The sequence below is a fragment of the Mirounga leonina genome, unplaced genomic scaffold (assembly GCF_011800145.1).
Source record: "Mirounga leonina isolate KUSES-001 unplaced genomic scaffold, KU_Mleo_1.0 Mir_150, whole genome shotgun sequence".
Classification (NCBI taxonomy): Eukaryota; Metazoa; Chordata; class Mammalia; order Carnivora; family Phocidae; genus Mirounga; species Mirounga leonina.
The window spans coordinates 21,602,745-21,630,580 of NW_023270374.1; the positions used below are offsets into that span (position 1 = coordinate 21,602,745).

General features: G+C 52.5%; 1 protein-coding gene across 1 annotated transcript in view; it reads right to left on the reverse strand.

Moving 5' to 3' along the window:
• Window positions 1–5,515: 5,515 nt before the first annotated feature.
• The window catches only part of EBF4 (EBF family member 4), a 46,686-nt gene continuing 24,365 nt past the window's right edge, over window positions 5,516–27,836 (reverse strand). The window contains exons 7-17 of the mRNA XM_035006525.1: window positions 14,855–14,936; window positions 13,936–14,053; window positions 13,719–13,852; window positions 13,497–13,623; window positions 11,771–11,859; window positions 11,574–11,639; window positions 11,295–11,472; window positions 11,026–11,214; window positions 8,198–8,395; window positions 6,819–6,894; window positions 5,516–6,564 (exon numbers count right to left, since the gene is read on the reverse strand). Of these exons, the coding sequence (XP_034862416.1) occupies window positions 6,824–6,894; window positions 8,198–8,395; window positions 11,026–11,214; window positions 11,295–11,472; window positions 11,574–11,639; window positions 11,771–11,859; window positions 13,497–13,623; window positions 13,719–13,852; window positions 13,936–14,053; window positions 14,855–14,936 (1,252 nt within the window). The 3' untranslated portion in view covers window positions 5,516–6,564; window positions 6,819–6,823. The remainder of the gene's footprint in view (window positions 6,565–6,818; window positions 6,895–8,197; window positions 8,396–11,025; window positions 11,215–11,294; window positions 11,473–11,573; window positions 11,640–11,770; window positions 11,860–13,496; window positions 13,624–13,718; window positions 13,853–13,935; window positions 14,054–14,854; window positions 14,937–27,836) is intronic.

Consider the following 27,836-nt stretch of genomic DNA (forward strand, 5'->3'; position numbering starts at 1 on the left):
AAACTGTCCTTTGTAGATAAGAAAATCCGAGATAACCTATGGATAAAGTATTACTATAAGTGAGTCAAGCAAGGTCGCTGGATATAAGGTTATTGTTCAAAAATCAATTGTATACGCATGACAAACAGTGAAATTAAGAAACTGTTATTTTGGGGCGCCTGGGTGGCTCAGTCATTAAGTGTCTGCCTTCGGCTCAGGTCATGATCCCAGGGTCCTGGGTTTGAGCCCCACATCGGGCTCCCTGCTCAGCGGGAAGCCTGCTTCCCCTTTCACACTCCCCTTGCTTGTGTTCACTCTCTTGCTGTGTCTCTCTCTGTCAAATAAATAAATAAAATCTTTAAAAAAAAAAAAAGAAACTTATTTATAATAGCATAAAGTAACCTAATACTGAGGAATAAATGAAAGATGTGTAAGACAGAGGCCTACAAAATACTATTAAGAGAGGGGCGCCCGGGTGGCTCAGTTGGTTAAGCAACTGCCTTTGGCTCAGGTCATGATCCCGGGTTCCTGGGATTGAGCCCCGCATTGGGCTCCTTGCTCAGTGAGGAGCCTGCTTCTCCCTCTCCTTCTGCCTGCCACTCTGCCTGCGTGTGTTCTCTCTCTGTCAAATAAATAAATAAATAAATATCTTAAAAAAATACTATTAAGAGAAGTTTTAAAAGATAGAAATAAATGAAGGAATATACAATATCCATAGATTGAGATACTCAATATATCAAAGGCATCAATTCTCCATTAACTGATCTATACATTTACAGATGCAATGTCAAGGAAAATTCAGCAGGTTTTTTAAAAATAGAAGTTGATAAACTGATTATCACATTTATTTGGAAATGCAAAGGACCAAGTGTCGCCAAGATCATTATGAAGAACTAAGTTGGACAGCTTGCTGTACTAGATATAAAAACTTACTACAGGACAGGGAAAGAAACAACAAATGTTGGAGAGGTTGTGGAGACAGGGGAACCCTCTTACACTGTTGGTGGGAATGCAAGTTGGTACAGCCACTCTGGAAAACAGTGTGGAGGTGCCTCAAAAATTTAAAAATAGAGCTACCCTATGACCCAGGAATTGCACTCCTGGGTATTTACCCCAAAGACACAGATGTAGTGAAAAGAAGGGCCATATGCACCCCAATGTTCATAGCAGCAATGTCCGCAATAGCCAAACTGTGGAAAGAGCCAAGATGCCCTTCAGCAGATGAATGGATAAAGAAGATGTGGTCCATATATACAATGGAATATTACTCAGCCATCAGAAAAGATGAATACCCAACTTTTACATCAACATGGATGGGACTGGAGGAGATTATGCTAAGTGAAATAAGTCAAGCAGAGCAAGTCAATTATCATATGGTTTCACTTATTTGTGGAACATAAGGAATAGCATGGAGGACATTAGGAGAAGGAAGGGAAAAATGAAGGGGGGGATGAACCATGAGAGACGATGGACTCTGAGAAACAAACAGGGTTTTAGAGGGGAGGGGGGAGGGGGGATCGGTTAGCCCAGTGATGGGTATTAAGGAGGGCACGTACTGCATGGAGCACTGGGTGTTATACAAAAACAGTGGATTGTGGATCACTACATCAGAAACTAATGATGTATTGTATGGTGACTAACATAACATAAAAAAAAAAAAAAGTTCAAAAAAACCCACAAAACTTACTACAAATCTAAAGTAACTAAGGCAGGGCAGTATTGGTGTAAAGATAAAAAGACCAGGGCGCCTGGGTGGCTCAGTTGGTTGAGCAACTGCCTTCAGCTCAGGTCATGATCCTGGAGTCCCAGGATCGAGTCCCGCATCGGGCTCCCTGCTCAGCAGGGGGTCTGCTTCTCCCTCTGACCCTCTTCCCTCTCGTGCTCTCTGTCTCTCATTCTCTCTCTCTCTCAAATAAATAAATAAAATCTTTAAAAAAAAAAAAAGATAAAAAGACCAGTGGATCAGAATAGAGAATCCAGAACAGACCCATATATGTATATATACAGACGCTTGATTCATGAGAAAGGTGTCAACTGCAGTGCAGGGCTGGAAGTTGGTCATTTCGATAAATGGACCTGAGCCAATTGACTATCCATACAAAAATAATTAAACTTGACTTCTAGCTCATACCATACTCAAAAATATCTTCTTGATCTGTAGGTAGGTAAAGATTTCTTAAAAGGATACAAGGGCGCCTGGGTGGCTCAGTTGGTTAAGCGACTGCCTTCGGCTCAGGTCATGATCCCAGAGTCCCGGGATCGAGTCCCGCATTGGGCTCCCTGCTCGGCAGGGAGTCTGCTTCTCTCTCTGACCCTCCTCCCTCTCATGCTCTGTGTCTCTCATTCTCTCTCTCTCAGATAAATAAATAAAATCTTTAAAAAAAAAAAAAGGTTACGAGAAGCATTAACCATAAAGAAAAGATTGATAACTTAGACTACACTCAGTTAAGAAGTTCTGGTAAAAATCTCATAATGAGGGGCGCCTGGCTGACTCAGCCAGAAGGGCATGCGACTCTTGATCTTGGGGTCATGAGTTCGAGCCCCACATTGGGTGTAGAGATTAGTTAAATAAAAACAATTTTTTTTTTTTTTTTTTAAATCTCACAATGAGAGTGAAGAGAAGGAGCATGTTCAGGAAGTAATAGGAGGATGAGTCCACAGGGATGGTCATTGCTGCACACCCATTAGGACCCTCATGTTGGGGGTCTTCTTGTGAACAGCAGTCTTCAAGCCTTGCAGCCTCAAGGAGGTGGCTCATTTCCTTCTATCCTCCGATGTGTCCTGTTACCACCACTGGGTGGGGGCAGGGGAAGGAAGCTCAAGGGTATAGCTGTGGGTAGGAAGGCAGGACGGGGCCACCCCAGGCTCAAGAGCTAGGAGCTTTGGAGAATCACTGTGAAGAGCCTGTCTTTTCTAGGGGAGAAAGACCCCATGATGTATGAACTTTTTCCTATTTAGAGAAGTCATCCTAGGAAAGAGAAAAGATATTTGGGGGTCTATGCGAACCACCTCAAACATGTTGAATGTTTGCCTCATTCTTTTGTTGTTTTTTTTTTTTAAAGATTTTATTTATTTATTTATTTGACAGGGAGAGAGAGAGAGAGAGCAGGAACACAAGCAGAGGGAGTGGGAGAGGGAGAAGCAGACTCCCTGCCGAGCAGGGAGCCCGATGCGGGGCTCAATCCCAGGACCCTGGGATCGTGACCTGAGCCAAAGGCAGACGCTTAACCGACTGAGCCACCCAGGCGCCCCTGTTTGCCTCATTTTAAAATTGATCATGCAGTGGGAAAACAGACCTTGGAGGTTACTCTGGCCAAGGGCTTTTAGTCTGTCTTCAAAGGCATGAAGTTTATTGTTTTAGCTTTCACATTTGGATCCACAATCCACCTAGAATTAATTTTTGTGTATGGTGTGAGGCAGAGGTCCAGTTTAATTTTTCATATAAATATCCAGTGGACTCTGTCATTTACTGAAAAGACCATCTTTCCCCCCGATGCATGGCACTTCAAATTTTTCTGGGAGATTTTTCTTTTGGGAAAAAGAAGGACCCCACCCATATGGGTGGGGGTCGGGGAGAAGGGCATTTTGCAGAATAGTCAGCCGGAGGGCTTGTCAAAGCGGTGGCTTACCTTTGCTTGAGTCAGTGGAGCCTGTCCACAGTGGGTCCTGTCTGAGCTAAATGCAGCCCCAAAGGCTGCCGGTCCCCAGGATAGGGTGCAGACACAGCAGCCTGCTTCTGCTGGAAAACATATGTGGGAGGAAGGCAGAGGACTTTCTGGAGATGCTCTCTCTCTAAAGGGCTAGCAGGAGAAGCTCTTGGTGCCTTGGCCATATCCCTTTGGACTTACAGTGCGGTTCTGGTACTTGCTTGCAACATTCTATAACAAAACCCTAACTGGTGGCTCCTCTTCTGCATGTGGGAGGGCAGGCCAGATGTGCTAGAAGGCTAATCTCCCGGGAGCAGTCCTCAGGCAATTGCAGATGAGGGCTGGAGGATCAATATCCCAGATTCTCCACCCCTCGGGTGGGAGAGCTCTGAGGTGTGTTCTATACGGTCTCCCAGAGCTCTCCAGCAGGGACCTTGTCTCAGGTTCTGCTTCCAGGGGAACCCAAACTAAGACACGTAGGAAAGAACACTGTATTAGTCAGTCTCGGCCGCCATAACAAAATACCAGAGACGGAGTGGCTTGAACAACAGAAATAGATTTTCTCATAGTTTTGGAAGTTAGAAGTCCCAGATCAAGGTGTCAGCTGATTCAGTTCCTAGTCAGGACTCTTCTCTGGCTTGTAGAGGGACACCTCACTGTATCCTCACATAGTGAAGAGAGAACTCTGGAGTCTCTTCCTCTTCATACAAGGACACAAGTTCTATCAGATTACAGCCCCACTCTTCTAACCCTATTTAACCTTAATCACCTCCTTAAAGGCCCTATATACAAATAACACCACATGGAGGGAAGGGTTAGGGCTTCAGTGTATGAGTTTTCGGAGGACACAATTCGGTCCGAAGCAGACATTTAGTCACTGATTTGGTCCTGCCTTCTGTGGATGAGGGGGTGGGCACTGTTGACTCGGATGGTGGCCTGAGCACAGCTTTGAAATCTTTGAGGACAGATCTCACATCTTGTTTATAGCAACCACGCACTTGACCCACCCCAGGAACCGGAGTGTGACCACTACCCAGCTACCACCTGCATCCAGTGCAGATTCCGGTTCTGCAGGTGTTCAGCCTTGCGGGGGGAACTGGGCCGTGGGAATTGCTCAGAGCCTGTTTAGAGCAGGGCGTAGGCTGGCAGGCTTTGGGGCTCTGCAACATGGACTGGAAGCAAGAGCTGAGGGGGAGGCCAGGGGAGCACGGAGATGAACAGAAGGCTATCCCTGTCATGGGCCCCAAGTGAGCTGAATCCCAGGTATTGGCCAAGAACACAAGAGAAAGAAGTGAAGGCCTCTGAAGGACATGGAGGGCCCATCTGCTTTGGCAAGTGCATTTTGTCCAGAGGACTGCAGGGCATGGGGCCATGGGTTGCAGAGTTTCCAGAGGCCAGAGCCAAGGAGGACCACCAGGAAGAGAGTAAAGCCTGAGGCCTGGAGCTGGATGCTGGGCTCGCCGGACAGTGGGTCAAAAAAGTGGCTTCCAGAGTCAGCTAGCCAGACCTTTGGGATCTAGGGGATGTATCTCAGGGGATGGCAGGGATTCATTCCAGAAGGGGGAGGGACAGTAAATGAGCCTGAAAATCTTGCCTCTTTACTACCCCTCCTCCCAAACTTTAAGACAGGAGAGCCAAAGGTGCCTAGACCTGGGGAGGGGGGTGGTTGGGATTTATTTGAATAGGCAACCTCAGGACCAAAAGCTGCCCTACCCTGCCCTGCCTTGGCCAGGTGAGGCCTTGTAACCTCCGTTCAGAACGGATCTCACTTCTGAGCCTCTGGGCAACTGAACAGCATTTTGTTTGCGCTCTTCTCATTCCCGGGAAGTCCTCTGACAACCCCTGCCTTGGTCCTGGCCAGACAGCCGGGGGACTGAGTCCTCAGTGGCCAGGTTGTGCTCCCAGTCTAAGCTTCTGGGGTGGAGCCCACGTCCTAAGTCCTCAGGCCGACTAGCCTGCCCACCACCCCCAACAGTACCTGAGAGCAGACATGGGGCAGGTAATACTTGCTCAACTCTGGGGCTGTTGAAAAAGCCCAAGGTGCAAGAAGGCTGCACAGGGGCACAGCTGGGAGGGGCCCCAGGAGAGCCGCAGAAGTGCTGAGAAAAGCAGACCCATGCCAAGGAAGCAGGCAAGAGAGTCCAGCTGGTCACCTGCAGCTGTGTTTATTGTTCTGTTTTCTCCAACCTCAGCTGATCGGAATATGAGGCCAGGGGCAGCTAGGCCCATTCCATGGTACCACGGGGCCAGCCGGAGTCATGTGTGTGTGGGGCCGGAGTCCATGAGATAGCCATTGGGAGGAAGACCCAAAATTCAGGGGGCTTGGCATTCCCTCTTCTGCACCCTCCATGCCAAAAGCCCCCGGTGGGATTCATAATGTGGCAAGCATGAGTGTGCAGGCCTCGACGGGGGTGGCCACGGGGGTTGAGCAGCCGTTGGAAGCTCCATGGGAGCCTGGGCAGGCCTCCTGAGGCTGATGGGCACCACCCCTTGCCCTGGAGAGTGGTCGGGATGCTGGGCCAGCTGAGATGGGTCAGACACAAACAGGACCTCCCCAGGCCACTTCTCCCTGAGCTGTCCTCTTTCCCACGGTCCCCATCCCCTGCTCCTGTCGCCTGATGGTCTGGTCTGCACAAGGTCCATCTCTTCCAGAGGAACTGACCCAGTGAGGAAAGCCCAGCATCCCGGTACCTCCCCGGGAGGCTCTTCTGCCAAGAGCATAAGCACAGTGCTAGGGCTTCCGACCAGCCCCGAGAGAGGGAGGTGAGAGAAGCCTGTGGGGCTGGAGGCCTCAAGCACAAGGAGGCCTATTCAGGCCTTTGGGTGGATGTCTGCCCGAAGCCCTGGGTCCGCATCTCTCTGTGCTGCCATCCAGGACATGAGTGTATAGCCCAGAGGAACCTCCAGTCCGGGCTCAGTGGGGGCAACACCTGCAGACCTGGGGGGGAGAGGGAGAGAAGAAGGTCCTGGAAAAAGGCTGGCTGCAAGGGGACAGGAAGCCCCTTCTCTCCACCTTTTCAGCTTGGGCCATTGTGGGTCGGGGGCAGGAGGGGGCTGGCTGTGTGGTCCTGACGGCTGTCTAGATGGGCCCTGGAGAGGGAGACTCGGACCCCAGGGCCCCATTCTTGCTCAAGTGTTTTGTAGAGTCTATGCAGGGCCAGGGAAGGAAGCAAGGCCCAGCCGGAGACCTACCGTGATTAGGAGTACGCCAGGCCCTGAAGCCCCCGGGCTGAAGAGTGGAACTTGTCGGAATCCTCAAAAGGCTGGTCTGTGGTAGGCAAAGAGAAGAACCATAAGCTGCGTGTGGCCTGGGGACCTTATCTGCCTGTGTGCCTCTGGGCTGGGGACAGCACGCAGGGCATACGGCCCTTCCTGAGGGCAGAGCTACGGAGAGCCTGGCAGGTGCTCAGTTGCTCCTGGTCCTGGCCTGGTGGGCACCGCCGACAGTTAGGTGAGGCGTGCCCCTCAGGCCTCTTAGGAGGTGCGGCCCCAGGTCCTCGCCTGTCTCACTGCCTCAATCGAAAAAGATGACTCTGGGCTCCTCTTCCCAGCCCTGCTTCCACCACAGGGCCTGTGCCAAGGTGAGGAAACAGAGTGCCAGCTCAGAAAGGAGGTCAGCCTCTTGGAGTACGGACCCCTCCCGTGGCAGTGGCCTGTCTCCCTCCCAGACGTCCACGACACTCATCACTTCCATCATCTTCTCCCCCGCCGAAACCCCCACCTCCACGGCTTCTCTCTGCTGGTGGGAGAAATCGGTGGCCCTCTGCTCCCCAAAACTCACATTTTAAGCTCCAGACACACTTGGGTTAAGAAAAATTATCCCAAACTTGGAAACAAGGCAAAAAAGAAAAAAAAAAAAAAAAAAAGCCCGTGTGCCCTTTGAAATCATCCTAGAGCATTATCTAATGAGCCTGCCCTGAGTCATCTTATTCTGGGGGGATGTGATCCCTGACTCACTCTATACTACTGGCTAGGACCCAGGCTTTGTTAAGTTGAATGTTGACTTGAAGGAGATTGATAACTGAGAAATGACAACCATTTCACTAATGGCACATGGTAAGGGTGACATCGTCTCGATTCCACATCTGTAAATACGGGGGAGGGAGGCTGGGCTAAACCTCATCTAAAGTCAGTCCCCTTCCATCCGCTGAGTGACCCAGTCCCTCACAGTGTTGCGTGCTACCCTTCGGTGGATGCTGGGAGGCCCAGGTCAAAGGCCTGCAGCCTGTGTGCGGTTTCTCCAGCTCTGAGTGTGGGGTCTTTGCTCTGGGCTCAAGCAGGTGGGGATGGGGCCTTGGAGGGGTTTCCAGACCTTCTCCAACTGGGATTCGAGTCTTCTCTGTGGTCAAGTGGCCAACTGACAGTACTCAGAGTGGTGACCACCCCAAGCGATGGGGCCCAGGGAAATGGGATCCAGATGGACCTCCTGGGACCCCGGCAGAGCTCCCTGCTCTATACCCTCCAGGGATACCTGGCCAACCAGCACGAGGCTCTGGTGAGATGTGGACGGGGTGAGTGCCGGAAGCCTAGCTGCCCCACCAGGCCATAGCGGGGCAGCACGGGTCACCCACCTGCAAGTCCCTCTCCATGGGCTCTCGGGCAGGCCTGGGGTGGGGAGCTGGGTGGGCGCAGCACGGGGGCGAAGGCGCTCCTCTGTTTGACAGCGGAGATCATGTTGACAGGCGAGAAGGAGAAGACGCTGGTGGTGGGGGCAGCGGCCGGGAGGGACATGGAGGAGGCAGCGGCCAGCGGGGGGCTAGAGGGCATGACTCCGGGGCGGGGCGGGGAGGGGCAGGCGTAGCAGGGAAGGCGGTGGGAGACACAACAGGGAGACAGCACCAGAGTGAGCAGCTCGGTTGGGGCCCTGGCACGGGCAGTGGGCCCCAGGTGGGCTGCTGACTCAGGCACCAGGCCCAGACCTCACTAGGGGGCTGCTGTGACGGTCCTGGGGAGACCAATACCGGGCAGGGGCTGGAGGCAGGCTGGGAGTCCCTGGGGTCCTGGGCCAGCACTTGTCTTTTGGGGAGGTTCTAAAGACCCTTTCTTGGGGCTGGAAATGAGAGGCCAGACTAGGTCAAAATCAAAGCAAAACCAGAACACTGAACAAAACCAAATATTGGGAGGTGTCCCCAAAGATGAAAGATGTGGAAGAGACGGAATAGAATAGGAATAGATCAGGATTCCTGCTGAAAGCCAGTGGGATTCTGAGATGCTAAGGAACATTCGTGGGCCTTGGGGTACCAAGGTTAGAGTCAAAGATCAGGGTTCATAGCAGAGCTGGGGCAAGAGGTCAGGGATGTTTTGGGGGGTGCACACAGATTCCTGTTATAGGGCCTCTCTGCCCAGGATCTCAACTCACACAAGTACCCTAACTTCCTCCACACATATGTTTCCCTTACCGACCCCACCCCCACCTGCCCCCACTGGGCACTTTGTTCTTTGCCAGCTTAATACAGGTCCTGTCACCCCTAGCCAGGGCCTGGAGGCCTCCTATATCTCCCTCCTCCGGCCGGTCAATTTTAAACAAAAACACAGAGATCCACATCCCTGCATCTTCCTGTTCGAGACCTCCGGGCCATCCAGGGCTGTGCATTGCTCTCCTGGGAATGGCCAGGGAGCCTCTAGCACACAGGCTCTGGCTGCCCCTCCTTCCTGCAGCCTCCTCTCTTGGGGGCTTCGGGCACCTCTGGATCCTCCTTTCTACATTTTCATCTAACCCCGACTCCCTGCCTCTCTCTTCTGAATATCAGTAAAGTTGTGATTTGAGTGTTGTCCAAGCAGCCTGCATGGGGTGGGGGTGGGGGTGGGGGCTTCCTGAAAGAAACCAATAGCTTGAGAAGGCTGCCTTTGGCATCAGAGCACCCCCCCTCCCCCTTTGATAAAGTGATGCCTTCAACAGCTACCCCTGTTCCAAATGTCCTCAGCCTCATGGAGCACCATCTCCTTAAGACAGTGCTCACGGCTAGTTGATGAGGTCCATGGAGCTCCGTGGAGGGCTTGAGACGAATGCCAGAAAATGTACTGTATCTCCCAAGGCTGGAAGCTCACAGCCACATATTGTAGCTTGGGTAGTACTGGGATTTGTGGGTCAAACTGGGAGTTGCTGGTGGCCAAAGCAGAAGACCAAGGGGAGGCCCAAGCAGACAGCCCCAGACCCTCTGGCTGGGGCAGTTCTGGATGTCATTTCAGGCATGTCCTGGCAAACTCAATGAGAATGACCCAGGGAATAGGGTGGGGACCTGGGTAAGACCTGGTCATGAGATGGGACTGACCCTTAGGCAAGTCCAGGATGTTCCCAGCTGATGCTGGAAGCAGGGCTCAAGCTGCTCTAGAATTCTTGATCCTCTGGCTGAATGGGGAGATCCCAGATGGGGTGGCTTCTGCCCCCTGGGGCAGTATGTTCCCCACTTCTGACTGCACTGTGTGTGTGTGTGGTGGAGGAGAGGGACTGGTAGTCCAGACCCTACCAGTTTAAAATTCAAGGGGGCACCCAGAGAGTCTTTAAGAATACTGTCCCAGATCTGAAGGAAGTGGGAGAAGTGGAGCCTGGCCTGAGCAGAGGGCCAGGAGACACAGGGCTTTAGGTACCGACAGCAGAGGTTCATGGCTTATGTAAACATGGGCATATGGGGCTTTGGGTCCCAGAAGCTGAGCCCAGGCCACCAGCAGAGAGTCAGGCTCAATCCCACAGCCAGAGAGAGTAGTACCTAGGATGTGAAATCACATGCTCTTTCTAAGTCTGGGCACTTCATGCACAGTGGCGGCTTCAGATCAGGGAACAACCCCAGGCAGGGTGATACTGACCCCATTTTACAGAGAGGAAACTGAAGTTGAAAGAAATACAGTAACTTGCTGAATGTCAGCCAGCTCCTGATTTGGACTTTCACACCCTGAATCCAGCTGCCTGACCACACAGACTTCGCCGGCTCTTCCCGAGCTGATTGCAGGGAGCCACATCTCTCCTCCGGCCCGTTTTTCAGACCCGTAGAAGCCCATTTGGCCTGAGCCATTAGTTCCCTAGGGCTTCCGGCAGGGGGCGCCAGCCTCCCCCCAAAGTCCTGGCGTAAGATGGAAAGGTGGCGGTCCGCCGGGTTTCAGCCGGCTGTCCCCCCGTTAACGCCCCTTTCAGGAGGAGGGGAGGGCTACAAACGAGGTGTGCCGCTGAAATCCGCCAAGAGCCCAAAGGCGCGAGAACTGCCCCGGCCCCAGGGCCCGGGGCGCCGCCGAGGGGTGGGGTCGAGGGGCGGGCGTCCAACGGCAGAGACCGGTCACACGCGGAGAGGGCTGGCCGGGCTGCGGAGGGCCAGGCCAGGGTCGACCGTGGTGCGCCCCCACCCGCCCTGGGCTGGGAGGGGGCAGGGCTGCGCCCCATGCAGCTCCCCGGGCCGGGGACACTCACTGGCGAAGGGCGAGGTGGCCGTGGAGCCATTGAGGAAGCTAGGGGACCCGGGCACGCCGAGGCCGGTCACGCCCGGCGCCCCGTAGCCGCCGAGGCCGGCGCCGAGGCCGCTGCCGTAGCTGCTCTGCTGCGAGCCGGGGCTGGGCGCGAACCCGCGCGGGGACGCGCTGCCGCAGCTGCGCGCGTAGCCTGCGAGAGAGGGCGGTCAGGCGCGCAGCGCGGGCGGGCGCCGGCGGGGGGCGCTGCGCGCAGGGGGCGGCGGGACGCACCCGGCTCCGGGCCCGGCGTGGCGTCCCCGACGGCGATGGCCAGCGGGCTGCTGAAGGCGTTGATGCCCACGACGGCGGGGTGCGGGTGGCTCGGGGCCAGGGGTCCGAGCGGCGCGGGCGCGCGGGGGGCGCTGTACAGAGCCTCGGCCACGTCCGCCGCGCGCTTCAGGAGGAGCTCCTGCGAAGACAAGAGCGGGGCACGGCCGGGGCAGCCGCAGGCGCCGGGAGGGGGACAGCCCCCGGCCCGGCGGCGCGAGGAGGCGGGCGGAGGCGCCATACCTGGTTACTGCTGGGCACTCCGTACAGGGCCTCCGCCAAGTCGGCCGCCCGCTTCAACAGCACTTCCTGGGGGCGGGGGAGGACACAGCGGGACGGAGGGCCAGCCCCTGGGGGCGGCCGAGCGGCCGGACGTCTCCCCCGCCCGCCCCCGGTCCACGGGTCACCCTCATCCCCGGTCCCTGCGCCCCTCCGGGTACCTTGGGCAGCCTCTCGGGATCTCCGGGGTGTCTGGGGATGGCTTTCTGTAGCCTCTGGAATCCGTAGTCGATGGTGGGCTCATTCAGGGCTGGGGAGAAGGGCGGCGTTTGGAGGACCCCCTCCCAGCGCCCGCCGCAGGGCCAAGCCCGCCAGCAACCAGTCGGGGAGCCTCGCTGCAGACCCCCTCCACCCAGCCCAGCCCAAAACTCCGGGCACACGGGTCAGCGAGGTTCGGTTCGCGGAGTGTCCTCAGTTCCTTTCTTTGCTCATTCATTCAACAAATATTTACTGAGCCGGGCCCTGTGCCAGGTGCTTGGCATTAACACACAAGCACTCTACCATCCCATCTGTGATTCGAAAAAAGGCAACTGTATAGACTTATTAGCTTCTATATTCCTAGGGGCAGGACTGGAGGGAGAGTTTTCTGTCTGCATTATCAGGAGTAACATGTCCATTACAAAAGTTAAAAACTCCAACAGTCTCCATTTATCAGAGCTCAGGTGGACTCTCAGCAGCATCTGATCGTTAGAAGTTTGCGTGTGCCCCCGGGAAGGGACTGGCCCACATCCAGGGCTCTGCAGGCTAGGCGGCAGACTCCTGACTAGGCACCCCATGACCTCCTCCTCCGGCCTGGCCTGGACCAACTCACAAAGCCTCAAGGCCCTACCCACTTTCTTCAGGTCCAACTCCAGGTTTAGTGAATTTCCTTCCGTTTCCCCCGACATGTAAAGCACTCATTCCCAGGTTTTTGCATTTGCCATTCCTTCTCCAGGACTGCCTTTCCTTCCTCAGCTCTACCTCCCTAATCATCCAAGCAGTCTTAGCTTAGTCCAGTTAAGCCCACACTGCCTCCTAGAGGTCGCTCCCTCCCCTCCACCTGTAACTTCACCCACCTCACACTTTGGTCCCAGCTAAGGCCACCCCCACCCCCTTTCCCCTTAGACTGTAACTCCCTAGCAGTAAGTTAGGATCGCTACCGAGTGTCCGGAGCGGTGCAGGGAAGGGCTAGGAGATTATCTTCGGAGAGGAGAACGGGGAGAAGTGGGGAGAAGTGGGTGGCTGCCGCAGGGCAGGAGGAGGAAGGTGGAGAAGGTCCTGGCCAGTGGTCAAATTAGAGCCGGGATGGGGGATTCTACACTCCTGTCTTGTGTTAACTTCTTGCCCTGGCTTCCTGCAAGGGCTGTGTGTGTGTGTGTGTGCAAGGGGTGTGTGTGCGTGTGTGTGTGTTTATGCCCACACAGAGGGAAGACTGGGGTGGCTTGGGGAACAAAGAGACCGAGGGTAGATTCGGGAGCATCGAGTCTATTTTGGGGAACCTTTGAAATAGAGGTACCAGCTGGAGATATTCTAGACCCCGGGGAGTGTGTGTGTGTCGGGGAGGGGGGGGTGTTCAGTGCCCAGGACAGGAGGGCCTAGGCAGGGAGAAAGTTCCAGCAGGGCTGAGACTCCGAGCCTGGGAGGGGATTGAGCAGTCAGGCCAAAGAGGGAAACTGAGAAGCTCTGCGAAGGAAGGTCCCGCGCGAGAAGGGGTCAAGGGGTTCCGGTGGGGAGGAGGCGGAGCAGCCGCTTAGCGGGCGTGGCCGCAGCTTAGATTTTGGCTAACTCAGAGACCAGGGCTCTGGTGCACGCGGGGGGTGGGGGGGGCGGGGGTGTCGGGGACGGGCCTCCCTCCAGCAACCCTAGGCCTCTCTGCCCCCACCCTCTGTCCCCCGCCTGACTCCTTACCTGTGTAGACAAAACGGCCGGGGGCTCCCTTGCAAAATTGCTTGGACTTGTAGGACAGGGTCACCTCCACCACCCCGGGAATGTGCCGCGGGGGCGTCTGAACCCGTATGGCGTGGGGCGTGATGAGCTGCGAGGGGAGAGGGGAGGCCTGCGGGTTCCAGCCCGGGGCGAGGGGAGGGCCCAGCCGCGAGGCCCCGAGGGAGACTGGCGGGGGTGGCCCACCTCGCTCCACACGAGCACGTTCCCGAACACGACCTGCAACCCGTCGAAGAAATTGTCGCCGATGACAATGACGGTGGCGCCTCCTGTGGTCCAGCCCTCCCCGGGGCTGATGGCCTTGATACAGGGGGTGGCAGCTGGGAGGCAGGAGAGGAGACAGGTCAGGGGCCTGCGCCAAGGTGGGGCTGGGGGCTGGCTGGGCCCGGCCCGGGGTCCTGACCTTCAGAGGGGTCCAGGCGGCGCGCCCTGCGACCATGCTTGGAGTTGTTGTGCACAAACATGTTGTCAGACACGGCCAGCACGTGTCCGTCCACGCTCACCGTGGTGGACACCACCACCTGCAAGGAGAGCAGAGGCCCGCCTGGCTGAAGCCCTCAGGGGCTCCCTGCAGGGGACTGTGGCGGGCAATTTGCAACTTGGCCAGGGTGGCTGGAGGCTGGAGCTCAGAGTCATGGGCATGGGAAAGAGCATCCCCCAGGGGCTGAGCTGGTGGAAGGGGGGGGGGGCGGGCAGCTAGGTCAAGTGACAGCCGAGATGGGCTATCTCTGGCTGCCCAGGGGAAGTGACCCCCAGGAACTAGAAAAATCAAGAGCCCTGAAAAAATCTCTGTCTCCTTGGGCAGAATGGCTACTGTTTGGGGGCAAACACGCACCCCGGGCTGAATCCCTGGGGCTCCAAGGCAGGAATGTGTTTTAGGCAAGTGGGAGTGAGAGTTTTGACTAAGGGGGGAGGCAGCATCAGCCTGAGGAACCATGAGCAGGAGCCCCTGCCCTTGGGAGGAACTGGGGCTACCTCCTTCTCTCCCTCCCACCCTTCACTGAGAGGGGTGTGCAGGTTGGGGATGTACTAAGGGCAGCTGCTCTCTGCTTCAGGCTATGCAAATTAGCTGGGTCGTTAATCATGTAAAAATGTCACAATTAGCATCTCCTTAAGTGGGACTCTAATGAAGCCTCCCTTGGCAGCCAGCATAAGTTGAGACAGAGCTGCCCCACCCCCAGCAGGCACCGGGCCCTAAATTAGCACAGGGCTGGGCAGAGATCTGCCTAGGGGCTTTCCCCGGGGTGGCAGGACCACAGCCTTCCCCACCCAGCCCATCAGGAAGGGGTGCGTTTGCAAGGGGACCCCTCTCCCAGACCCACCTGGAAGCGGCGCATGTCTCGGGGATTCCCGGCATTCTTTAGGCAGTTCTGGTTGCACTTGAGGAAGAATTTGAGGAAGAACCTGAAAGGGTGTGGTAGGTGGGCTCAAGGGCTGGGGTAGGGGGTCTGGAAATGGATGAAGAGCCAACTGGTCCCTTCCATGTCCCTTCCCAGGGGGGTTACTCCCCCCACCTGCTCAACAAGGCACATAACCCCTATTCCCACCACCAGCTGCGTACATACATAATGCCTGATAGACACCAAGTAGACCCTTCCCAACTAATTCACAACACAGAATATCCACCCCCGCCCCCAATGTAGGATCTCACAGTGCTTATTTATCCCACAAAGCATATACCCATCACACCCACCCAAAGGACAGTCCCCATAGATACTATGTCCGTTATATATACACGATATATACCAATTACTCATGAGTTATACCCAGCACAAAATGTATATGCCATATGCAGTATGTACTCACACTTACTCGTAAACCTATCCCACACCACGTATATATGTTATACTGTATGTGCATCCACATCACACAGCAGATCCCTCCTCCCGAGTATACTATCCCACACACCATGCACACTCATTATAATACATCCATTATACATACCGTATATGCCTATGTACTATCACTCACAAAATGCAGCCCTCACACACAGCGTATACCCACTACGCTCAGGGTACACCCTTCACAGAGCATATATCATACATATTCCACATACAGCCTGTAGTCCTCATACACATACGGTATACTACTCCCACACAAAGTCTGTACCCATCATGTGCAGTGCATGTCCATCCTATACCGTATATGCACGGAAAGAGTGTATCTATTAACGTATCCTGAATGTCGTATACGATTACCCGAAATGCAGTCATTGCAAATGCCACAGAGTCATCACAAACTGCAAGCAGATCGCCCTTCCTCCTTTGCAGCAGATCCCCCCGCCCCCTGACCAACAAATCCCTTTTGCACACAGATCTCGCGCACACAGAGCAGACTCCCTGCCACGGCACACCCCACCCAAACAGATCTCCCGTGCACGTATTCTACATGCGTTACACACAGAGCGACAACCTCATCAGACAGAGCCTATACCCATCACACACACGTGGTGTACCTGTCAGACACGCCGGACAGATGCACGTTGAATACCTTCTTTTTCTCATACAGGAGTTGGAAAAAAGCACAGTATATGCAGTGATGAGACTGGTTTTTAGACAAACACATGAGACCTTGGTCCCCCAGTCCTTCTAGGCAGTTGGCTAGGATGCTGGGGCCTTAGCCTTGCCAGCCACCAGGGAGGTAACCAAGGATAATGCTCTGGATTTGTGCTCTTAGTGAACTCAAAATACTATCGACATCTGCCCTAGCCCCGACAGGACCCTGAGAGCATCCGGGGAGATGCCCTTTACAAACTACGGCATGCAGGGCTAACGTCTGCAGGGGTTGGGGTCCTGGCACGTGGCCCGCCTCCTGGGCCATCCCATGAGCTCTGCCAGTGTGCGTCCTCATTTTACCACCACCCCCTGGTTTTGAACCCCAAATCTGAATATCCAACTTAACTCCCTAGAGTTGCCTCCAAAGCCTGCAAGCATGAACTTCACATTCAGATGAAGATTTGTCACAGGTTCTAAAAGCGAGTTCCCAAAGAGGAGGTCCCCACGTGTTGGTAGGGGTGGGCACCACCCCTGGAATGAGGCGTCCCAAGGGGCAGCCCCTCATTAGGAGCTGGAACCAGTCATTTTCCTAGAGATGTGGCCTCTTGTCCACACTGCTGACACATGACCACCTGTCATATCCCCCCACGCAGTGAATACCCTTCTGGGAACTCCCTTCATTTTCCTTTCTATAGGGACATTACATCCACACACATTTCCCTCCACAGTGAACACCCGCCCCCGATGCATGTAGTGTAGTGTAGACCTCCTAAACAGCCCTACAGAGGAGCATTCTGGGATGCAGGGGTCTCACATGACCCCAAACAGGGCACACCCACCATGTAGACCCTCCGCATTCACCCCTACTGGATACACTGCAGTGCAGACAGCTTATATGCCCCCAAACAGTAGTCACCCCAGTGTAGATGCGCTATATACCCATAAGGTCACCCCAAAGTGCAGTCACCTTAAGTGCCCCCAAACAGCAGGCCTGCTCAGTACAGACACTCCATTTATCTCACGTAATCTGCCATAGTACGATCTCCTATATTCCTGTGAGACGCCTCATGGTGTCACCCGTGTCCGCAGCAACCACCTTATGCGTGCCCCACATTTACATGACATAAAGCGTAGACACCCTCATCACGCGTGGTGCAGACCACTTCACTTAAATTCCACATTCATGGGCTCAGTCCTTTCCAAGGCGTTAGAAGGAGGAGGGCAGAGGTCAGGATAGGAACAGTCCCTGTCCTGATGGGGATTAAGGCTAGCCCTTGGATATCACTGGTGATGCAAGCATGAGTGTCCCCACGGTGACATGCGCTTCCCTTACATCCACACACATGCCCACTGCACCGAACCCCACTCCCAAACCTACAGAGTCCAGAAGAAGGGTTCCTGAGATAGGGCCCGAGATGTGGGCTCCAGCCCACGTGCTGACTCACTTTGTGGCATCTCTAACCTCCATCTCCATCCACCAGGAGAACCGGGAGAGCAGCTGCTGATGGTTACTGAGGCGCGTTCCAGGGACAGCTTCTGGGACACCCTCTATTTCCGACCTCCCATGACCTCACTGCTGTTTCCTGAGCGGCCTGGCCCCTCTGCCCCCGGGGAGCCCCCTCAGCCTTTCCTCAGCACGTCTTCCCACCCTTTCTCTTTCCAGTATCACTCACTTCCAGAAATAAGTCATGGGTGGTATTTGTCCTGGGTCTACACCGGTTCCCACTACTTGTCTGACCAGCCTTTTCTGGCCATTCTAGACTTCAGGGACAGCCCCTCCCTGGGAGCCCCAGGGCCCGGCCTACACCTCCATCTCGGTGGACCTGCTCCAGAACATCCCTGTTTTTAAGCCTGGTGCAGAGTGGTGTTGAGGAAGAAGCAGCCACACAAGGCCTGGGCCGTCCCTGGGGGTGTCAAAGGTTAGTCCCCGATCTCCTCCCCCCGAACTTCTAGCTCAGAGCCGCACCCAGTCAACGCCAGCGATCGTGGAGCTGCTGATTCTCACCCCCTGCCAACTGGTGGTCCACGAGGCTGCTCCCAGCCAGCCAGGGCTGAGCCAAAGCAAACAGTCCACAGAGGGCCTGCTGCTACCGCGGTGTAGCCCTGAGCCCGCACCAGCCTCAGGGGCGTTAAGAAAAATTACCCGCAAGGTGAAAATAAGGCAAAATGCTGACTAGGCGTCCTTTCAAAGTCACCCTGGAACAGTGCTTTTCGAAGTGTGCCACCTGGCCCAGCAGCAGCAGCATCACCTGGGAACTTGCTAGAAGTGCAGAATTTCAGGCCCCACCCTGACCCACTGAGATGCTTCAGGTGCGGCCCAGCCATCTGTGTTTGCATAAGGCTTCCAGGTGATTCTGATGCCTCCTAAAATTTGAGAGGCACTGATCGAGAGCTACACTATCCGATCCGGCAGCCACTAGCCCCGCGAGACATTGAGCCTTTGCGATGTGGTTTGAATGGAGACGTAAGTATAAAATACACACCGAATTTCAATGACTTACTTAGAAAAAAAACCACTGAATGTAAAATAGCTGACTAGTAACACTGTTGTATTGGTTACACATTGAAATAATATTTTAGATACATTGGATTAAATAAAATATATTGTCACAATTAATGCTACCGGTTCCTTTTCTTGTTTTAAAAATGTGGCTACTAGGGGCACCTGGGTGGTTCAGTCTTTAAGCGTCTGCCTTCGGCTCAGGTCATGATCCCAGGGTCCTGGGATCGAGCCCCGCATCGGGCTCCCTGCTCAGTGGGGAGCCTGCTTCTCCCTCTCCCACTCCCCCTGCTTGTGTTCCCTCTCTCGCTGTGTCTCTCTCTGTCAAATAAATAAATTCTTTAAAAAAAATGTGGCTATTAGTGAAAATTTAAAATGACATTTGTGGCTTGCATTACATTTATATTGGACAGTGCTGGGCTCTCGAGTGTTAACAAAGCCACCTAAGTGTTACCTAATTCTCCTAAGGGAACGTAACTTTGACTTGTATTTGCTATTGATTGGGACCTAGACTCTATAAAGGTGGTGCTAATTTGCAGGCAAATGATAAGATGTAAATGATTTTTATTGGGAGAACTAAATAATTTGTTTGGTAGAGAAATTTGCCCTAAAGTTTGTATTTGTATCGTTCTATGGACATTAACAAGCTTTGTCGCTAACTCGGCAATTGTTTGGCTTTTTTTAGGATTTCATTTATTTATCTGAGAGAGACAGAGAGATGGCAAGAGAGAGCACAGGCAGGGAGGAGAGGGAGAAGCAGTTTCCCTGTGAGCAGGAAGCCCGACATGGGGCTCGATCCCAGGACCCTGAGATCATGACCTGAGCCGAAGGCAGACGCTTAACCACTTAACCAACTGAGCCACCCAGGTGGCCCCTAACTTGGCAATTGTATTCCAGTGGTTTTTTGTTTGTTTGTTTTACATACCCCCATTTCTTCTCCCTTCCTCCTTCCCTAGAAAGAACCTAGCAGGGTCTGGGTAAGTGAGGACCAAGTCTGGGACCCGAGATATCCCACAGGTACCTGAGGCAGGAGACTGCATGTGCACTTGGTTGAGAGGCTGTGAAGCCTTGCTTGTCACCAGGGAAGCACCCACCAGCCAAGCCTGGATAAGCCTCGGGGAGGGGCATTTTCTGAGCAGCTCCCCACCATGAGGCCGGAAGTGAGCCTGGGGGAACCCCTTTTCCCTGGCTGGTCTGTGGCGGGGGTGGGGGGGAGGGGGGAGGAAGGGGAAGCAAGACCAGGCCAAGTGCACAGCCCTGGCTGACCTGAGTATCCCCAAGGAGAGTGAGCATTTTAGGATGCTCTCTGGGTCAGTACAGGACTTGTGCCCAGAGCCAGCCCCACTGTGGCCATGAGGCTCTAAGAGGGCACGTCTCCTCATCTGGGCCTCACAGGAAGAGGAGCAAGAGAGAGGTGAAGTCCCAGGACCTGCCATTAGGCCATTAGAATTACTATAAGAAAAATACCAAAAATACAAGAATGAGTTACAAATAAAATACAAAACTACACACACACACACACACACACACACGGAAGTAAAAAGTGATCCAGGTCTAATCTCTCAAGCACTTAGCAAGAGCCTGGAACTCTGTTGAGCTCATCGTTGGCATTACCTTGTTTAATCCTTTCATACCCCTGAGGTGGTGTAGGTCTGTGATCATTCCCACTTTACAGATGAGGAAACCAAGGATAAGCAAGAATAAACTACAAAGTCACAGTAAACGCCAAAGTCTGGATACGAGCTTGGGACTCTATGAACCACCGATATTGACAAGAGTCATGGAAAATTCCCTCTAAATGGGGCTCTCAGAGTCCAACCCTTCCCCAGCCATGAGGCTGGCAAGCAAGCCTCCTTCAAAAGGAGCTCTGGGAGGCAGGCTGCACAGGGACATGTTTAGCCATTTCGTGGCGATATCCTCAAGGTCACAAATTCAGCAAGGTTGCAAAGGAGCCTCATGTCCCCTTGCTCCTAATTGGAGGTCTTTGGCTGTTTTGACCACGCTCTCAGTCCGAGAAGGTGTTTAGGATTAAAGACTAGAGCACAAGATGAGCCAAGAATTGATCATTGTTGAAATTCAGTGAAGGGTACCGGTGGGTTCATTATTCTCTTCTGGCCTAGATGTTCAACATTCTCCATTATAAAAAGTTTAATAAAAGACCAGAGGAAGCGCTGTGGACAGTGGTCATCCAGCTTATAGGGCAATTCAAGGGTGGTAGTTAGGCATCGTGACCCGGGTCCTTATGATTTAAGTGAAAGGTAAGAGCAGTTCCCTTGCACACCTGCCTCACCACATCCTGAACGTAGCTTAGCCTTCCTCGTCGTTCCTATAAATGCTTTCTTTTCCTCCCTGTAAAAACAACTCTAGATGAAATTAAAATGAACCTTCCTTGTCAATGGAATAATCCCTACCAAGGAAGCAAATGTTGGATTGAATGTGACTCTGGTGCAAACATCTGATGTATATATAACTTCTCAGGGGTGACACCACTGCATAAGGAGAGCTCCCCAGCCCAGCGCTTTCCTCAGAAGCGACTCGTAGATAAAGGAACATGTGGAAGTGAGTGATGTGAGTCCACTCGCAAACTCTGGGTTCTCAGGGGTGGAAAGCAGTGTCCAGGTACCAGAGGGTGGGTGGGTGCCTGCTGGATTCCCCGACCCCCCGCTGCTGTGAGCATTGGCTACTCTTTGGCTCACAGCTGCCCCCACTACCCTCAAGTTATCCTCAGGCAGAAGCATATGCTCCTCACCAGCAGCCCTCAGCCAAAGACAGATGACATTACTTGAAGGACCAACTCCCTGTGCTTTTCATATTCCAGAACTCCCCAAGGGCTCAGGCTGGTGCCAGACTCCAGACTCCAGTCTCCTTGCTAAGCTTCTCCTGTGGATGCTGTTCCCTTCTTTTTCTCCCCAGAGCTCTCCTCCAATAAACCCCTTTCACAAGCACCCCCATCTCCAGCTCTGCTTCTAGGAATCTCATCCTAAGATACCAGGTCACACAGCTTTGCACCACCTTTGCCCTCCCCACATCCCATGAGAGACTCCCTTCGAGTGGGAATCATGTTCCCCCTTCCAGAGAGAAAGCTGTTAGTAATGTCTAGATTACAAGCGCTGTCCGAGAGAGCTTTTCCCAAAATGATATCCACTAGCCACATGTAGCTACTGAGCACCTGACATGTGGTCAGTGTGGCTGAGAAACTGTTTTCAATTTTGTTTCATCTTTTTTTTTAGGATTTTATTTATTTATTTGACAGAGAGAGAGCGCGAGCGCACAAGCAGGGGGAGTGGCAGGCAGAGGGTGAGGGAGAAGCAGACCCCCCGCTGAGCAGGGAGCCCGATGTGGCGCTCGATCCCGGGACTCCGGGATCATGACCTGAGCCGAAGGCAGTCGCTTAACTAACTGAGCCACCCAGGCGCCCTCAATTTTGTTTCATCTTAATGTATTTACTTTTATTGTTTTTTTTTTTAAGATTTTATTTTTGAGTAATCTCTACACCTGACGTGGGACTTGAACTCATAATCCTGAGATCAAGAGTTCCACGCTCCACTGAGAGCCAGCCAGGCTCTCATTTTATTGAGAGCCACTGTTTCATTTTAATTTAAACTGAGATAGTCACATGTGGCTCATGGCTACCGACCATATTGGACTGTACAGATCAAGAAAGAGGAAGTGATGGGAATGGATACATGGGTTGGGGCAGGGTGTTCCAAACAAGTGTCCCGTGACTACCTTGGGAGAGAAAGCAGATTGGGAGCAAAGTGTAGAATAAAACTGGATATTTATTTCTAAGTCCACAGCTCACATTACAGCCTGGGATGGGGAACTGGGGCCGGGAGAATCCTCTGCTAATTTTGACTCCAAAGGCCTTGCCTTTGAGCTCATGAGCCTCTGAAGAAACAGAACATCTTCCGGGGCAGGGTCTGTGCCCTGTTGTCACTGTCTGCAGCTCCCTGCCCCCAGCTCAAGGGCAGAGGAGGATCCAAATGGCTGGACCATTCGTTCCCTCATTCATTCAACATATCCATTGAAAAAGATGTATTTAACACCTTACGCATTTCAGGCAGTACAATCTAGAGGTGAACAAGGTCTTAAGGAAATTACAATCCAGCAGGAAAGAGAGAAACCTAAAGTCCAGTCAGCACGATAGAGTGGTGGACCCAGCTGTGTAAGCTGCCCAGCGTAAGTGCGCCAGCCACAGGAGACAGGAGACAGGAGACATGAGGGTTCCTACAGGTGTTTGGGGCCTTGAAAGACCAGGGGCATTTTCCCTGAAAGAGGAGTAAGAGGAGAGGCCCTTCACGCAAAGGGAATAAATAGTCCTGTCAAAGAGCCTGGGGGCATGCATGGCACACTTTCCCGGTGGCACCTGACAAGATGGAGCAGGAGAGCTGTGGACCAGGGTCTGGGGGTTTGGCACCAAATCCTGCGGGATTTGGAATCCGTGGGTGATGGGGAGTCAGCAGAGGGCGCCTTATTGGCTGTGTCATCTGGAAGCATTCTGCCTCCAGGGAAGTGGGCACCTAGGGATGGTAAGCGAGGGGGTTGGGGTGATGATCCAGGCCCAGGTTGGGGTGGCCCAGATGGGGGTGGTGCCCCCTACTTCCTGATCTCGGCCTGGGGCAGCAGCCAAAGCCAAGTGTCCCCGGGGCCACAGCCACCTGCCAGGCCTGGACCTGGCCTCCCCGCCATGATCCCTACTTGGGGCAGAGGTGGCTGCAGTGCAGATGGGCTGGGGGACTATAAATAGCTGGGGCGCATACATTAGCATGCCAATGCACCCGCACCCCATCCTCTATGCTAATGGCCCACCATGCGCCTGAACACCTTCTGTTCCCCTGCATGCATTTGCATGCACAATTAGCATAATCTTGTATAATTAATGAACAGCGTCAATTTTAGCTCCTAAGTAATTTGATTAACATGTTGATAGGGCACTTACTAGGCTCTCCAAACCTCAGGGCTGGGCATGGGGCCTGAGGAGAGGGGGAGAGGTGGTAAAGAGACTGCTACGGGGCCCCTAGCTGCCCATGAAGAGTGGTGGTGACTCCACTTCTCTGAGGGAGGGATGGAGGGATAGAGGGGCTGCTAATGGGAGGCCTCTGGGTGCCCCACGTGGAGTGGCAGGGCCAGGTGGGAGCACAGTTACAGTGGGTCACCGGAGCATGAAGCCCATTTTGTGCCCATGTGGACAGAGACACACACACACATACATCCCCTGCATGCCACCTCCTCCCCAGCCCCAGCCTTGGGAGTCCTCTGTGAATGCAGGATGCTGGACTCCAAGGGAAGAACAAGAAGAGGGGCTGGGATGGAGAAAAGGTAGGAGGGATGGGAGACGGAGGGGATGGACAGGCAGATGGAATCCACAGAGGAGGGAGATGTGCTTGTAAGTAATTTGGGGATCTGAAGGGGAACGGAGAGGTCCCAAGACTGAAGAGAGGAAGTTGTGTGTTCTTCTGGCTTTGGGTGGGTGAGCCAGGCTCCCAAGCCACAAACCTTGACACCTCCTATTTATGAATCATGTGAGAGGCAGAGGCTGGGGGTCGGTAAGGCCCGGCACTTTCCTTAACGTGCCAAGCGACCCAGGGCAGAGAGGACAGAAGGCCGAGCGTTGCCCCCTTCCCATTCAGAAATCATTCCATTCCCAGCCGCAGACATCCCAGGACCCCTGACAGAGGCTCAGACTCCTCTCCTGCTCATCTCTGACCATGGTCAGAGTCAGGAAGATTTCCCTTAGCTCTGACTTTCTTGGTGCTGTTGAGGCTAGTTCTCTGAGATGGGCAATCAGGGTGAAGACGGGCTGGGGTAAGAAATGATATCGTGGCAGGCCCTGCATCAGTACATCTTACTTAACTGAGGGAGGTGGGAGCCTTGCTCCAAGTCATCTGGCCAGACATTCCACATTGGCTTGCCTCTCCCAACTCTGAATAACCCTTAACTTTATGGAGAGAATTTATCATTCAAATTGCAGACAGGTGATCTGCAGGCCATCTCCCACTCAACCTATTATGGTCCCCCCAGACTTTCTCATGCCTGTGCTTCTTCTCTCCTCCAATATCCTCTAGGGACATTGTCCATAGCTCCACTCCTGCCTCAGTGTGGGGGCCACTTTGACCCTGAGCTCAGCTTCAGCTGCCCAGGAGTTTTCCCTTAAATCTCTGTTCTGAATTAGGGGTGGCTTGGGGACCCTTGTCCTTGGGTGACCCCCCTAGGGGTGGTTTGGTGAGCCCTGGGGGGTCATGGGAGAATCTCACATGAACCCCCTCGGCTTCTCTCTCTCTCTCTCAAGTGCTCCCAGCTCTGCAAGGAGAGGAGTGGGAAGGAAGTGCAGTTCATTCTGCAGGCAAGAGGGAAACCTCAGTCCCACCTCAGCACTGACCCAGCAGTGAGGTTCTAGGACCCAGGAGAATTGCCAGAATGGGCCCCAGACAGAAGGCTGTGCTTGCGGCATCAGTGTGGGAGCAAAGAGACCCTACTGGAAAGAGTGGAAGGAGGTGGACACCATTGTGAGCTTGTTTTGTGGCTGTGGAATATTGCGTTGACCATTGGGTTAAGAAGGAAAGTTGATTCTTTTGCAGTTCCTGCAACCCCTTCTTATCATTGCCTTTGTCAGGTTGTGCCTGACCTAGAGACTGGGGTTTAAGTTTGCACAACAGGGGAGACTAAAGCTTACCTCTGCCAGGGGGCTCAGACACAACCAGTTTCAACAGCATCACTACAAAATCCACTCTGCCCCAGGCATAACGACATGCCAGAGTGCATTCATAGCCCACAGCTCCAGTCCACCCTGGGAGCCAAAGGAGGAGAACTGTAGGCTTCCCACAGCAGGGAATCTTCCCCACCCACTCCCATACCAGGCCAACCAAGAAAATATTTAGTCTTAGAGCTGTGATGTCCAATATGGTAGCTGCATGTGGCTAAATCTGAATTATTTAAAATTTAATAAAATTAAAAATCCAGTTCCTCAGTCATAATAGCTACATTTCAAGTGCCCAAAAGGTACATGAGGCTCTTGGCTACCACATTGGTTGGTGCAGAACATTTCTATCCTTGCAGAGAGTTCTGTTGGCAGTGTTGTCTTAAAGCTTTACGTTGATCTCTATTTCCTTGTAGCATATGTAAAGGCTTGAACAATTAAGTTTTATCTCTTCAACTGCTCTGTAAGCTCTCAGAGGGCAGGAATCATTGTTTAAACTTTCCCGTTTTTCCCCAGTGATCCATCATCCATCCTCACAGCAGGTGCTCACTGATTCATGATGGAATTCAAGAGTCAAAATTACTATGACCGGATGAATACTGGACCAACGCCCCCAAATCACTTTTAATAGGAAACAGTGTAAAATCCTGGACTTAGATTAAGAGTGTCAGTTGCAGAGATAGAACTTTGAGAAATGCAGGGAAGGGACCTGTGAAAATCCATTCCTTGATAACACCAAGAGGAACACAGGCATAAACTGTTGAAATAAACTTTTTCAGAACTTGGAAATTAACAGAAGTTTTGCACAATCCATGGAGTATTTATTCAAGAAAAATTAATGAATCTTAATAACAGAGAGCTTTGCAGTATTTTAATTTGCCCTATTCCCATCCCCTTCTTTCTAGTTCTGCAGTAGATTTGAAAACCAGCAGCATTGCAACCATGGTAGCTGGGAACACTAGCTGCCTAGTAGCCATTGTAAGGATAAGACTGTTTGGAGCTTCTCAATATGTATTCCCAGACAACTGTCACTATTTGATCTGTCTGGCAGCTCCCTGACAACCCCATTCACAGGAGTAGTCATTTGACCTGACCCAGAGCTTGCTTATTGGGAAAATCCCTATCCTCACGGTGTTTGTTGAAAACAACCATTGTCAATTGTTTAACATTGCTGTGGTTGGAGGCAGTGACACTAGTTGGGGAAAACAAGAGTCTGGCCGAAAACTTTAAGGGAAAAAGTGGGAATGACACGTTCATGGGGGGACTCTGAGAAGTTTCATATATTCCTGGAGATCTAGGAGGCCATGTGCATGTGCAGGGAAGAGCACATATCCAGGAAAGATCTTAGAAGGCCCTAGTCTCTTATCTCTGGCTGATCCTAAAACCTGCACAAGCAGGAAGTTAAGTCAGGGTTGTAAATTGCTGGAACGTTGAAGGCATGCCCCAACACATATGCAGCAAATGATGTGGCAAATGATTGAAGACAAATTGGTTTAAGGCGTTTAGGAATGCCTGTCCAATCATAAGCTGACCACTAAGCTAACTGAACAAAAACTTTAGTGGCCACACATGACAAGACTTTATAGAATTAGTCCACAAAAGTCACTAAGTAAACAAAGATTAACAGCAACAAACATTGGGAAGGGGGAGCTGATTTCCAGTTACTACATTGTATTATTAAAATGCCCAGTTTTCAATGAATAATTATGAGATGTGCAAAGTAACAGGAAAGTATGGCCCATACATGAGAAATAAAGCATTAATAGGAATGGTCCCTGAAGAAGTCCACATATTAGATTTACTAGATAAAGACTTTAAATCAGCCAATATAGATATGTCTAAAGAATTAAAGAAAAGTACGAGAATACCTCACCATATAGAGAACATCAATAAAGAGATACAAATTAAAAAAAAAAAAAAGAACCACATTTAAATTCAGGAACTGTGGGACACCTGGGTGGCTCAGTCAGTTAAGTGTCTGACTCTGGCTCAGGTCATGATCTCAGGGCCCTGGGATTGAGCCCCTCACTGGGCTCCCCACTAAGTGGGGACTCTGCATGTCCCTATCCCTCTGCCCCTCTCCCCACTTGTGCTCCCTCTGTCTCTCTCTCAAATAAATAAGTAAAACTTGAAAAAAAATTCAGGAGCTGAAAAGGACAACCAAAACGAAAAATTTCTAGACAAACTTAACAGCACATCTGAGTTGACAGAAACAAAAAATCAGTGAATTTGTAGATAGGTCAGTTGAGATTAGTTCTGGAGCAGAAAGGAAAAAGAACAAAGAAGAGTGAACAGAGTCTAAGATGTTGTGGGAAACCATCAAGCATACTAACATATTCATAATGGAAGCCCCAATAGGAAAGAAGAAAGGGAAATGGACAGAAAGAATGTTTGAAGAAATAATTGCCAAAAACTTCCTAAATTTGGTGAAAAACCTTATTCTGCACATCCAAGAAGCTTAATGGACTCCAAGTAGTAGGAACTCAAAGAGATCCACAATGTAGACACATCATACTCAAACTCAAAAGCTGAAGACAGAATCTGGGAAGCAATAAGGAAGCAACTCATTACCTACAAGAGAGCCTCAATGAGATTAACAGCTGACTTCTCAT